At 38.8% G+C, this 14,602-nt stretch overlaps 1 protein-coding gene across 1 annotated transcript in view; it reads left to right on the forward strand.

Annotated features, from left to right (window-relative positions):
• The window catches only part of MIPOL1 (mirror-image polydactyly 1), a 178,926-nt gene that overhangs the window by 129,496 nt on the left and 34,828 nt on the right, over positions 1–14,602 (forward strand). Inside the window, 1 exon segment of the mRNA XM_079307676.1 lies at positions 2,665–2,759. Coding sequence (XP_079163802.1) covers positions 2,665–2,759 — 95 coding nt within the window.

The raw sequence follows: 14,602 nt of genomic DNA on the forward strand, positions 1-14,602 counted from the left end.
CTCCAAAGAGACTAGCCGTTAATCTCTCTGAGTAGGTGTGTCAGCTGCAAACATTTCCTTCCAGTCTACCATTTCAATCACACTTCACAGTACACTGAAAATTGGCATGGATGTTAATTACTGGCCTCTACAACAAACCACCTACTTTGATTCAAGCGTGTTTTCCAATTTTTAAGAATGTTGTTTCACCTACAGAACAGTATAATTACAGAAAATAGCTTGGTTTGGCTAACATCTTGTGTTCTGTGAGTTCTGCTTGCAAGGCAGCAAGCTACACCAGGCAAGAGGCTCACCTGCAGAGGATTTTAACCTCTTGCTGACAGAAGTTAGGGCTTGCCAGCATCCAGTGCATTGTTTTCAGTATCAGAAGCTCAAAACCACTGTCACTCAGATGTTAAACATTAACGCTTTCTGCTTTTAAAGCTGAAGGAACGCCCCCCCATATAGTAAGAAAGTTTTTATTCACCAGAGAACTTCCTGTTAAAATTTTATGGATGTCTCTCACAGGAGCAATTACAGCAGTGGGTCCTGTACCTGGGCAGTGCAAAACCCTGGGTGCAACATGACCCACCGAGCAGCACGGTTCAGAGACTGCTTGTGTAGCTGCATTTGTGCAATGCAGAGTTCAATAAAATTTGCCAGGAATCAGCCAAGTATCCAGGACATGATTAATCAACCAGCTGAATGAATTGCCCGTAGATGACTGGGAGTTGACAGTAAACAGTAAAACACCTGCCTTGAAGACTTGCAGTCTTAAGAGACAAACAGGAAACAGAAGCAAGTGGGAGCCCTGTTTTAGGAGGGAGATTTTGAGGCATACAGGCAGAGTTGTTCATGATTATACAGTGAGTTTGGCAGACTTAAGAGGCTGAACTGTGTGCATTTCCCTTCATGGGTTTGTAGCTCATATAACAGGTCTTTAATTTACCAGGAAACTTTTCCGCAACACTGTCCTGAAAAGTTGGCAGAATCCACAGTTGGCATTTCTCACACATGTGCCTCTTGGTTAAGGGCCCTACAATTTGTGCAATTAATAACTTACACCATGAATTAAAAACATTGGAAAACAGCCCAATGCTCGGGCTCATGTGTCAAGGAATTGCTGTGGAAGCCTGATCTTATTTGTTGTTGCAACAATAAATCATCTACTGATTTAAAAATAATTTAGTGGTACCTGGGCCCTCAAGGCAGTCCTGCAGTGCTATTGAAACTGGACTTTTAAAATTAATGGTGATTAAGCTATAGACCTATATTAACTATGCATGAATACTTATTTCTCCCTGCCTCCTCTTTAACTGTAAGGCCTGTTGGGGCTGGCTACCTTCCTGACTTACAAGCCACATGCTGCAATTTCCATTATAGTATGAGTCACACTCCCTTCAGTGAAAACCAAGGACAAGAGGGGGAGTGTCCGGTGGGGTTCACAGATGGGAGATGACTGATTGCTCAGGGATTCCCTCACCCTTCTATAAACCAGATCCTGGGTGAGAATGCACCCAGATCCCAGTGTGTGCTGTCTCTGCAGTCCCTGCTGGTTTATTTCCTGCCACTGCTCAGGGTCCGGGTATCTGGCAGCTCTTCTGCTGCTACCAGCAGCCAGGGGCTGCCACCATGGGAGCTGTCCTTAGCAGCCAGGGACAATGTGCAGACCAGAGTCTGTGTCAGTAATTCATAGCCAAGGGCCTTGATTCACTTTCTATGTGTTGGTCAACCATTTTGCAGTACAGCAGCACATATATCATATGAAATATGTTTGCTGGTTAGCACCTGACTGAACTGAGGAGTTCTAACCTTAGGTATTGAAAAAACTGTCTGTATACATGGGGGAAGCCATTTAAAACATAATTCTGCTAGGAAAAAAAAAACAAAAAAAAAAAAAAAAAAAAAAAAAAAACAAAAAAAAAAAACGAACAACTAGAAGCAAATTCAATGCTAGAAAAAGGAAGAATATTTCATAAGAATTAAACAGGCTGAGTTAGTGCTCGTTTTCTTCCTGGTAGCTGGTATAGTGCTCTGTTTTTAGATTCAGTATGCAAATGGTGTTGATGACTGATGTTTTAGATGTTGCTAAGTGGTGCTTGGCCCAAGTCAAGAACTTTCATTGTTTCCTGCACTGACAGCGAGGAGATACAAAAAAAGCTGGGAGGGAGCATGGTCAGGACAACTGACCAAGTGGCTAAAGGGACATTCTATGTGATAGAACATCACACCCAGTATATAAAATGGGGGCAGTTACCAGGAAAGGGTGTGTCACACCTCAGGGACAGGCTTGGCATTAGTCAGAGGTGGTGAACAGTTGTATTGTGCATCACTTGTCTGTCTTGGGATTTGTCTCCCTCTGTTCCTCTCCTTTTTATTACAATTACTCGTATTAGTATCACTATTATTATTTTTTGCTTTGTTTCAATTATTTAGCTGTTCTTATCTCAATCAACAAGTTTGATTTTCTTTTCTTTCCTGATTCTCCTCACTATGCCCATCACTGGGAGGAAGCAGCTGCATGGTACTTAATTCCTGGCTGGGGTAAAACCACAACACTATGTTACATAACAGTATAACTCTATTATCCTGTGTGCAATTGTAATGGTTGAAATGATTGCAATGTTTTCAAAAAAGTATGGGTATTCTGAATAAATTGGTTATTGGTTGTTTATCATTTCACAGGCAGAATTGATAGCTCTTCAACAAGAGAAGGAAGCTGCCCTTCAACAGTGCAAAAAACTAGAAGATGAAATCCAAACATTGCGTGTTTATTACAGGTAAAATGATTGATTCTAATATGAATGAGTGACTCATAGGGGAAATTTTTTGTACGATGTCTGAGTGAGGAAATGGCCTTATCAAATAGGTATTTGTTGGGAAAATGTGAATACATCAATGAATCAAAGCTTGCATTTCTGCTTTACTGCTCACCAACCATGTCTTTAAAATAGGAGTCCTTTTCTTATAGCCTGAATTTTACATTAGTTTCTTCTAAAGGAAGTGAAAAGCTGGTCATGCTTGATTTTCATACTAAAAAGTTCTGCTATGTCAATGTGATCATTTAAAAAAAAACGTAGACAAAAGAACCAGATTACATAAATGCTTGTTTCTTCCCTGATTGTGTGCACATACCTAGCTTAGTCAATATAGATTTTAAAGTAATAAAATCTGTAATTCTAAAAGACTGTTTTCTTCTTCAACCCCAATACATGTGTCTTTTAATTCCCTATATTCTGTAGTAGTATGTAGAATGAGATAAATACCCATTCTCATTATTTTAGGTGGGCTGCACTGAACATTTGCATGGATCAGTGGGTTTTAGTCCCTAAGGAAAAGCTCTGTGTGGTCCAGTGAAGGAGTTAGGTTGTTTTATGGAGTGATGTTGGGTTACAGCTCTCATTTCATCCTGACCTCCTGTGTGAGAGGGGATACAGAGCTGCCAGCAGGTTAAGGGCAGGAGAATTGGCATCAACACAGCAGAAAATTGTGAATGTGAATGTTGAATGTCTGTGATGAGGGATGTGGGCTACAGAGGTAAATAATAAATATAGTGTGAATACTATACTCATTGGAAATAAAGAGGACTAGTTATTTATGTCTAAAAAGCATTTGCAATAGCAGAACTGTGGATGTTTTCAGTGTTTCAGCAATCAAAGTGAAAAATACTCGGGTTTCTAGAGGTTTTTCAAGTTTCCCCTTCTCATTAAGTTTATTAAAACCTTGGAGGGGAGTTTTAAAAACAACTTTTGTTCCTAAATCTCATAGGCATTTATTTAAAGCCTGTTAATAGTGAATAGAAACCCCAGGCAATTTGTGATTATTGCATTTAATGAATTTGGTCAGCATTTAGTGTGTGCACAAATTATGGTATGATTTACCAAGCTAGAAAGAATTTATTATGGTGCCCTTATTACTCATTTAAATTGGGTTTTTTTAATAATTTAAAAACTGAAATGCAGTTTTTAAATTGATATTTAAAAAATTAAGAATTTGCTTGTGTTGATCTGTGTGCATGTAGGAGATTTTCACTGATTTTTGAGTTATATTTTTGGCATAGCCTGTCAAGTTTGCACTAACACAATATTTAAGAAGTGCAGTAGGCAGCAACGGCCTTTTACTTTTGTAAATGCTTTAAATTTCAGAAACATTAACAATAATGGCTTGCGGGAATCAGCATTAGAATTTATCATGTTAATAACTTATGGCTCTTAATTTGAGCAGTCAGAATTTCATTGTAAATTGGCTGACAGCATTTGCAAAATCTCCCCATAAGGTGTGGAAATGCTCACCTGATTATCCCCTGGGGCAAGAACTCATGTATCACTACTGATTTATAGAAGTTATAACATCTAAAGTAGAAGATCTGCTACCTACCTCCCTGTTCTAGAGGCACATGTGTTCCAAAGTGGACCCAGAGTGGCTGATTGAGGTTGGCAGGGGCCCCTGGAGGTCATCTTGTCCAACCTCTGCTCAAGCAGGGCCACTGAAGCCTGTTTGCCCAGGACCATGTCCAGAGGGGCTTTGAAAGTCTTTAACTATGGAGATTCCACAACCTCTCTGTATGGAAACTCTGCACACAAAGACAAGACTTGGAAAGCCAGAGGCCACCTGGGGCTGAGCCTGCAAGGGCTGTAAAAGGCAAAAGGACTCCTGTAAGTGCATAAGCAGCAACATTTAATGTCTCAGGACTATCTTTTGACTTGATTAGAAATTAATTGCACCATTATGAGGAGTCTTATAAAATTCTTAACATTTTGGTTACAGTTTCCTATAAGTTACATGAACATCTACAGCCCTTGTAATCCAACAGACTGGAAGTACTTTAAACACATGCCAAATAAGACAGAAAAGAATATATGACACATGTGCATAAAGCTCTGGGGACTGTACCAGGCCAAGGGTGGGATGGCCACAGTAATTATGAATTACAAGGTAGACAGTGCCTTTCCCAAGCCATCCAAAATGAATGAAAATTTGCACTCTGTTTTGTGTGTGGAATGGACACATGTATATATTTCTGCTGGGTCATTTTATTTCCTCATAGTTGTTGCCATGCTATGGTAGTCTAGAATAAGCACTGAGAGGGTTTTTAGGCAGTTTGTTTTGAACTGAGGTGGAAGTTTGCTGCTTTAATCCAAGTGAGTTGTTGTTCAAGACTGCATTCCCTGGAGTTACTTCCCTGAAGTTGCTTCTCTTTTTTGGATTTTAGAATTCCCCAGTGAGCAAAATATAGGTTTCCACACATGCGCCAATGTTCATCTGAACTGTAAAGCTGCAATGTGGCAATGCTGGGTGCACATTCCCTTCACCTGCTGTTCTTTCATGTCTTTGCCAGATTCTTACACTTCCTGTCTTAAGCCAGTATTGTCCTTTAACTTGGAAGAAGCAAATTTAAGAAAACAAAAACTAACAACAACAAAGGAAACCAAAAAACTAGAGGCTCACATTAAACATACAAGTGATAACATATCTCTTGTACTTGTGCCTAAGCACACAGTAACATTTTAAGGATTTGGTCACAAAAGTAATGACTCTGTGTGTGTGTATTAACTGGTTTGGATGCATATTTGTGTAACAAAGCATAAAAATGTGCATTTTTATACTGATCTGACTTTCACTTACATTAGATAATCCAGGAAAAGCAAAGTATCATTTTATCATACAAAATCAGGGGAGAGATACTTAGGTCCAGATCTGTATGCGTGAAGTGAGTACATGCAGGTGTGCACAAAGGAGGGAAACAAGTGGAGACCTTCAGGGGAAAAAAATCCCTTTTTATTTTCTCCAGAGGAAAGATTCTTGGTATCTTGGTATCTGGAATACTGCATCCAGTTTTGGGTCCCCAGTAAAAATAAGACATCCATAAATTGCAGCAAGTTTGACAAAGGGCAAGTGGTATGGTCAGGAAGCCATAGCATTTGCAATGTAAAGAGAGACCAGGGGTACAGCTCTTGTGCAGCCTGGGAAAGAAAAAATATTCCTTTCTTTGTTGGCTCCAGGGAGACCTAATGGCAGGCTGACAGAGTCTGTGCAGAGGGTGTCAAGAAGGGCAGCCTCTTCACAGTGCTCCATGACAACAGGGTGAGAAACAACGGACTTGAATTGAAACAAGAGAGCTTCAGACAGGTTACAAGGGAAAAGTTTTTCACCATGAGAGCTCTCCATCATTGGAATAGGTTGCCAGAGAGGTTTTACCATTTCCTTCCTTGGAGATTTTCAGTGTCTAATGTGATAAAGTCATGAGCAATGTGGTTTGATCTCACATTGATATCACTTTGAGAAGAAGTTGGGTTGGACTGGAGACTGCCAGTGGTCACTTCCAACTCATTATTCTACAATTCTCTGATCTGGTAGCTGCTGCTGTTTGAAGACATTCATTTTTTTCCTCCAACTGTGAAAGAAGTCTGTGTTGTAAACCATACTTCTTTTCAGATGAGGTAGAAAGTGAATCTTAACTGAAACTGGAACTTCATGGAAGGCCAGAATGACCTAAACCAAAATTAAAATAAGCAGATATATGAGGAAACCTTTATTTTCCTCTGAAATTTGACTTTCTGAAAAGACTGCATATCTTAGAACTATTTCAATCTTCTTTAGAAGGGGCAGAGAGATGAAATGGAATTAAAAAGGAGGAAGAATCTAATTCAGATACATAAGGAACAAGAAGCTGGCTACAAATAAAGTTTGGCAAGTTTTGTGCTTCGGTTTGTTTTTCTTGTGTTGTCTCTGAGTCAAGTTTCAAAAAGAAAATTGCATTTTCTAGATGCTAACTCAAAAATACATACCAGAAATTAAAATTTGCATAAGAGTTAGAAATAGCATAGAGTTTCTAGCTTACTAGTATATTGTTTCAACACAGTGCTCTTTAAGCTAGAGATTAATGCAAATCATAAGATTCTCAGTGACCAAAGGCAGCTATATCCAAATAACCAGTTTTGGAGTACATGGGAGTGTTAATCCCACTACCTCTTTCTCACATACCTCTGTTGTTCGAACATCATTGCAAGTTTTTTATTTGCATATTTTTCAGTTATGTGATCATTTTTATAGTCAGGTTCCTTCTTCCTCTAGATTTATGTGCTGAGTGTGACACCATATGGTGTGGGATATGCCTTTGGTCAGTTGGAGTTTGCTGTTCCTCTGTCTCTATCCAACTTCTTGGGCACCCTCTTCCTCCTCAATGCTGGAGTAGTGAGAAAAGCAGAAAAGGGCTTGACTCAGTGTGAGCAGTGCTCAGGAGTAACTGAAACATCCATATGTTAACAACACTTTTTTCCAATGCACATCCAAAATGTAGCCCCATACCAGCTACTATGAAGAAAATTAATTGTATCCCTGTCAAGAGCAGTATAATGTTGCAAAGTGGTTGGAGTCTGTAAGTTATACTGAGCATGGGAGAAAAAGATGGCTTATTTTACAGTTATGTGATGGTTCTCAACAGTGAAATAGAAGAATAACTTCAGTAAGGCTCTATGTACTAATAAGTACAATTACCTGAAATAGGTTTTTTTAGATTCAAACTCAGTTAATATGAGTAGGTTCTCTACATGCAATGCCAGCAGTTTTCTTGCTCCCTGAGCAGTTGCAGCACTTTATAACTTAAAAACTATTGAAGAGATTTAACAGAATTTAAATCTACAAGTTTCAATGCTTACAACACTTCAGTTGGAATACTTGGGATTAATGTTTAAGTGTCACAAGCAAATGGCCCAAATAGCAGTTGTTTTTATGGAGGTCTTCATGTTTTTCCCAAAAGTATCTCATATAATGACATGGAAGTTCATTTTTTTAAAGACTGAGATTGATAGATGTGAAAGTAGGATATCAAGAAGTTTTTTTTATTATTTCCCCAAATGAAGGACTTGTAGGCACAGGGACAAACTCAATTTTCATTTTAACTACAGAACTGAATCACCCTGTAACAGGAGAAATAGATGAAGAAAAATATTTTGTAAGCCATTACTTCTAGTCCTGGATAAAAAGACTTTTCTATTCAAGCTTTGGATACAGTTGTGTGTGTTTAATTTACTTCCATTCTACAGTTTCATGACTGATGGTATGGCATGTAATACTCAGGTGGTGCCATTTCAATCATGCTCCATGGACTCTATGTATGGATATAGAATGGTGTAATTCTTGTTGTTAGAATGTTGCTCTCATTCCAGTTTTAAGGGCTATTAAAAACTATAAATTATTTCTACCTAACAAGTCAGTATTCTTCACAGCCACTTCAGTAGCAAGTCAGAATACGGTAAATAACCTAAATAGTCAGATTCCTGTACTCTGGCTGACCCCTGCTCAAACATTTCAGCCTGTTTGTTCTGCTATCTCTCAGTCTTCTTCAGGGTTCTCTCAGTCTAGATTTCCCTCAGGGGAACGTGATATGTAGCAGAAGATTGAGCTGCTCTAACATCCAGTTTCCCAGCCTAAATGAACTGGAACCCATTTAGTGAAGTTGCAACCACTAATGCAGAGTGGTGATGTCAGTCCTTCCTCTAAAGCAATAGCAGACTACCTTGAGCACCTGTCCCAGCAGTTTACCTCAGAGAACTGGTCTTTTCATACCTGATTTTTTTTATCTTGCATTTTCAGTTATGGCCGTTGACTCATTTTCCTGCTCTTTTCATCCTGTCTGCTTGCTTCTGTTCTGGCAGTTGCTGTCATTGTTTCTGTACAAGTTGTTTTAGACATAACATGGTGTAATTACAGTCATTAAGAAGAATGAGCAAGTAATGATGTCACTGTAAACCACACTGTTCTTCTTGCAGAGCAATTTTGGGGAGATTGTGGAGAAGACAGAAGTTGTGTTTTAAATATTCTCTGTCCTTGCAGCAGTGACTTCTATTTTATCAAAGAGTTTCAGACACCTGACATTAAACATAAACCTTGAGCTCATTACATTTCCTACTTACAAGCACAGAAGAGGTTATTTTTCATAACAAAGAGATGAGGGGCTTGGATATGCAGTGGAGACTGTGTAATACATGTTTTGGAGGAACCTAACCTGCTCCAGTTGGATGCAGTCAAACATACAGAAAGCAATGACTCTGGAAGGGAGAACTAAGGTTTTTGTTCGTCTTCTGTTACAACAAAGAAAAAGGCAGGGACCATCTTTCTGTTTGTTTATTGAACTGAGTGTTAAAATTAGTAGAAAATTGGTGTGGGGAAACACTGCTGTCTTTAAATCAGATTGGTTGAAACCACATCTCTCAGCAACCCATGGAGGTTTCAGTGAATTTTTAGTCAATTTGTGGGTGTGAGGGGAGCCAGCACCCTCATAATTTGGACCTGGGGTTTGGAATCTATGTGTTCAGTCTCCTCTTCCTCTGTTTTGTGCCACTTTCCAGTGAGGTGCTGCAGCTCCAAAAGAAGTGGAATTTGAGGTGAGTCCTTCTCAGTCTGTAGTCTCGTGTTTTCCCACTAGTAAGCCCCTATGTCCCCCTATGACTTCTTCCTTTGTCAGTTGATTGCTTGTGCAATCACAGCTCTTGTTAGTGTTAGAGGAGATAAAAGTCCAAGGTTTGGGGGCTGTTTCATGAACTGCATTAGACAGGTGAAGGGGGGAAGACTGATCAGTGAGCTGCTCCTCATTGGAAAGCAGCTGCATGAAGTTTTACTGGGGCTACTGAGATGGCTGTATTTCTCAGTGGCTTAGAGCAGCTGAGCAGTAGGGGCAGAGCCCTCCCTTGTTATCCTTGTTTGTTTCACACTTTATTGAATTTATTATCCTCCTGTCACTGCCCCAATCCCAGACTCCTTGTCCTTCAGCTTGGAATTGATTTTTGTCTCACTTTCTGCACTTGTTCCACTTTCTAACAATAATATAGTCAGAGAGACTGACTTCAGAATTAAATCTAAAGTTTCTTGGGAGCATGACTGACCAGACTCACATCCATCCTCCAATTAGTATTTGGCCATTTGCAAAGAAGAGGGATGGTGGAAGGAAACTCCACTATATTCCCTAGGCTTAGTGTTTACAGTGGCAGTTTTGCAGGCAATGAAAAGGTGAATCATTGTCCAAACCTGTTGGGGGCTGAGGAGTGTCCTTTTTTTGCCCTCCAATGAAATATTTTAGTAATCAGCGTGCTCTTTAGGCTTTCTGTGTCTCTTGTTCATTTAGAAACACACACCAAAATAAACCAACTTCTAAACATTTTCTTCTTGTCCTGACAGAACTTTGAAAATTTTCCTATCTCACTGAGAAAAAAATTCAGCACGGAAAAAACTATTTTCAACTCAGCTTTAGTGATTTATGAAAACTTTTAGAGAGAGGAAGCACTGAACTGTCAAAGATCCAAGGCACCTGATGGAATAACAAGCCAGCTCACACCATCCCTGCAACCAGAATGTTGTACACTCAAATTGCCTTGTGCTGCTGTTGGATTGATCTGACCAATATGAAATCTTAGTGCCTGATGTTTCCAGGGGCTGGCTCTTGGCCTTCAGAGGTGCCTTGCCAATAGAAACACCAAGAAGCAGGTTTGAGAAAGTCCATATTCATGGTGCATGAATATGGACTGATGCACCTAACACACTCTGTGATGCAGTTTTAATTTATCCTAATTCCAGTACTGCTCCTGTTACTGGGTGTTGTAGTGGCAAAGTTTCTTAAGTTTTTCAAATTAGCTGAGGACCAACCAGTCACTTTTTTTGCCAAGTACATTAAGGCTAGAAGTGCTGCACAGGTCCTTATACTGTATTGCACCAGACTTGAGCTGACTTCTCCTCTACTTATTTGCTGTCATGGGGTAATGTGAACTAAAACAACATTGACTTTGTCATTTTTGCTGGGATGAGCCTTTTCACATGAGTTTCTGTTCTTCTCTAAGAGCAACAATTTGCTTGACAGAAAGGAATTCCTTCCCATTGGATGCTGATATGGTCTCACGACTCTGTATACAGGGCCCTGCTGCCATTCTGTTCACAGCTGTGCTTTGCCTGGCTCCTTCCTTCACCCTGTTTTTTACATCTGCTCTTGGTTTCTCACTGAGCTGAAAAGTTTAGGAGGTGTAACTTTGTTCTGTGCTTTTTGAAATAAGCACATAGTTGGAGATGTCTATGAGCTGTTTTTCAAAGTCATTTAAGCATAATAGAACTGAGTTCTTGGGAGGTTTAAAGTCTCTGGAAGAGCTACCTGCAGTCAACCCACTGACTGCTACTGAAAGTTTGCAGTAGATAGCAATATGAAGAATGAAATCCTGTAGAAATACTTGTAAAAATTAGGATGATGAGATCACTAAAGTTAGTATCTATTCTATACAATGTAAGAATACACAAAATCAAAATTGGAGAGTCTATAAAGAGCATATGAAGGATTACCTTATCTGGTAGAAAGGGTTTGTGGCTGAAGGCTACATTTCTGATTCTACCATTAAAATTTTGAAATGCAGGATGAATATAGATGAATCACATCACTAAAATCTGCTTCAGCTTCTTTATTTGTATAAAATGGAAAAGAAGTTTTACCCTTTTGCATAACACCTTTAGAGACTATGAAAATGCAGGTACTCTTGCTTTAAAATGAGAGAAGGAAAACAGATACAGAATAAGAAGCAGCACTCTCTAGAGCAAGTTAAAGAAACACAGGAAAACCGTGTGTGTAATGAGGTATTTGGAAGACAGATTCCCCCATGAGAAATCGGGATGAAAATCTAAAAGTGTGAAAAAAGAATTTGGCTTGCCCTATAAATATTGTATGAAAGGGAATTCTTTTGTTATTAATATGATATTTAGAAATAAAGTAATAACATTGTCAGGAGGACTTAAAATACCATTTCATTTTTTGTTGGTTTTTTGCAGGACATGTTTTTATGTTAAAATGTCAATTCAATAATTTCAAAAAATCATGACTTCGATGTGTTTCAGTTCAATTCTCTACAGCTGAAGAACTGAAACTGAAAATGGCATTTCAGTTTGAAATACTAATGTGAAAGAAAACTTTTCACTTAGAAATATGCCACAGGAAGACAACACTTTTTTTGTGTGTTGGAATTTACATTTCCCAATTTAAAAAATCTTTGGTGGGAAGACTTTCTACATGAGCAATTTTCAGTCAGTGCTAGACATAACATTGCTTTTTTTACTCTGTGCTTAACACTGCTTACAGTGGAAAATTGTATTCCACTGCATACTTAGAAAGTATCTAAGAATGCAGGTGGCAGAAGTCCTCTGCCTGTCACAGAACACAAAACAGAAGGCTGCCCACCTGTTTTGCTTACAAAGAGAAAAGTTGAGAGTACAGTATTTTCTTTATTCAATTCCTGTCTAAACTTAGAGCTTTTGTTAAATTGATACATGTGTGTCATGCTGATGCCTTTTACTGGAAAAATTTCCATTTTAACTTCCCATTCACAAACTGCTTTTCTAACTAATGTGGTAGAGGTCTTGTGTTTTGGAAGGTTTTTAACTTGTGTCCAGCATTCCATAACGATGTGTTACTCCTCTGGTATGGTAGTTCTTCCAGCATAGGTGTGAAAGTTGTCATTTTTAGGAGAGTAGAGACCAACTTGGAAGTTTCAGCTGCAGCTTTCCAGTGAATAAGTGGGCCTGCTGGGATTTGCTCAGTTCTGAGTCTCTCAGATATTTGAGTGAAGTGTAAAATACTAGTAATAGTTTGCTTTTATAAGCAACAGTTTACATAATCATGACAGGAAGGAGAACTAGCAGAGTCACTGGTCTTTTTTCCTGATGCCACCAAGAAAGGCATGTGAGCAGTGCTGTGGAGCTGCTGTCTCTCTAGCACAGAAGCTTTTATGGCTCTGAGTTTGGAAGGAAAAGCCACAGAAGGAGAGGGAGGGAGTTATGCAGAGTGAACAATCAGTGTTACATTTTCTTTGACAGGAAAGAATTTAGAGAAGCTCTTCCACTACCTGAGCCATTTCATGTTATGGTTGTGTCTTCTTTTCTCTTAATCTATGCTGTATCAGCATTACAGAATGGCCACCTGAAAATGTTTTCATGAATGACAAAGAAGTGCAGGGTTTATTTCTTATTTATTTATTTATTTATTTATTTAACCTCCTTCACATTACTAGCTAGCCACACTTAGTATGACAGTGTATTGAAAAGTATGTTATTATACTGTCCAGCACTAAAAGTTTCTCCTGGTTACTGGTGGCTAATGTCCTGAGGATGAGAGCCAGAAACAAGATCTCAGAATGAAGAGAGACCTGCAAGCACTGTAATCTCAGAGTTGAGCTCACTGAGGCTGCTGACTTTTGGAGCAAATAAATTTATGCTCTGTGCACCACTGTGTCTGTCCTGTCATCAAGAGAGATACTTTTATAAGTTTTTTACCACTTTCTTAGGGCATCTGCTGTGATTTTTGAGAGCAATTTCTTGACTCTGGTAATTAAAATATATTTGCTTCATGCCTGACACTGTCATTGCTTCCAAGCTTTCATAGTTAATAGCATGTGTCTGTACCATACACAAGACACCACAACAAAAAAAAAAAAGGTGGTCACCACAAAATAAGCTTTGAGATGGCCAAATTGTTTCAAAAGTAGGAAATAATATTATAAATGCTATAATGTTAAGATCTCTAACTGTAAAGGATCTCTCTCTTTTCAATGTAAATTTTTATACAGTGCTGGTGGAAGTAGGATTATATGTGCGAGCAGTATCTTCCCAACAGTCAATAGTCTAAACTGAAAATACAGTAGATTATTTAGGATTTCTCTGCTTGTCTTTTGTGTTTGTTTGTTTTATTTTTTTTAACTAATCAGGAAAGTATTAAAAAAACAAAGTCCTGGGTTTTTTTGTTAGGCACTTTTTTTTTTTTTGGTACTATTTCTGATGTTTGCAGCAGGAAAAGAAATCCTTTTGTTTCATTTAACTATTCTTTTAGAATAGCATAGTAAGTAACAAGTGTTGGGTAGAAACAAAGCAAAGTCACAGTTGGATGTTGCTGTTATAAGATAGGCAATGACAATGGTATCTTTTTAGTGTATCTCTTATCTGTGGTGTCATTAAATCTAATGATGTGCTAAATAATAAAAGCAGCCTTATCACAGTGCAAGGCTTTGAATTGTCTCAAAGTTGCCATGCCTGCGGGTTCCCTTTGGCTTTTGGACAGGGTTTGGAGTCGGAAGGAGCTGCAGTTCAGAGTGCATTTATGTGATCAAAGCTCTTTAGACAGATGGCTGCTAGCACTCCAAAATGATTAAAATATGTTCCAAGCAACATCAGTCTGTGGGCTTGGGGACCCAACCTTTCATTAGTCAATAAAGGGTCTTGAGTTCTTGAAAATGAAATCTTTAAAAGCTAATAAGGCTGCTGGTTTGCTCTGAGCTGTTTCTTTGGATTTGCAGTTGTGGATTGGAATTGGGCCAGTATCTGTCCAATAAATATGAGGCTTTAAAAAAATCTGGTTACAAGAGACCTCCCAGCAGATCTGCCTGTTAAACAGTGAGGCCAGAATTTTCAGTTTCATATATGTAAATTAAGACACCTGAGTTTGCATGTAGGGAGCTGGGAAGGGACCCACAAGTGCCTCTTTGAAAAACTAGTAATTTTCTGGAGCAATAGTTTAACTGTAGGTGCCAAAGCTGGGTCATGTTGACCTGAACAATTTTATTTTTACATCCTTATGTGTTGACTAAGGATAATCCTAGAATAC

This window comes from Erithacus rubecula (genome assembly GCF_903797595.1).
Source record: "Erithacus rubecula genome assembly, chromosome: 6".
NCBI classification, from domain to species: Eukaryota; Metazoa; Chordata; class Aves; order Passeriformes; family Muscicapidae; genus Erithacus; species Erithacus rubecula.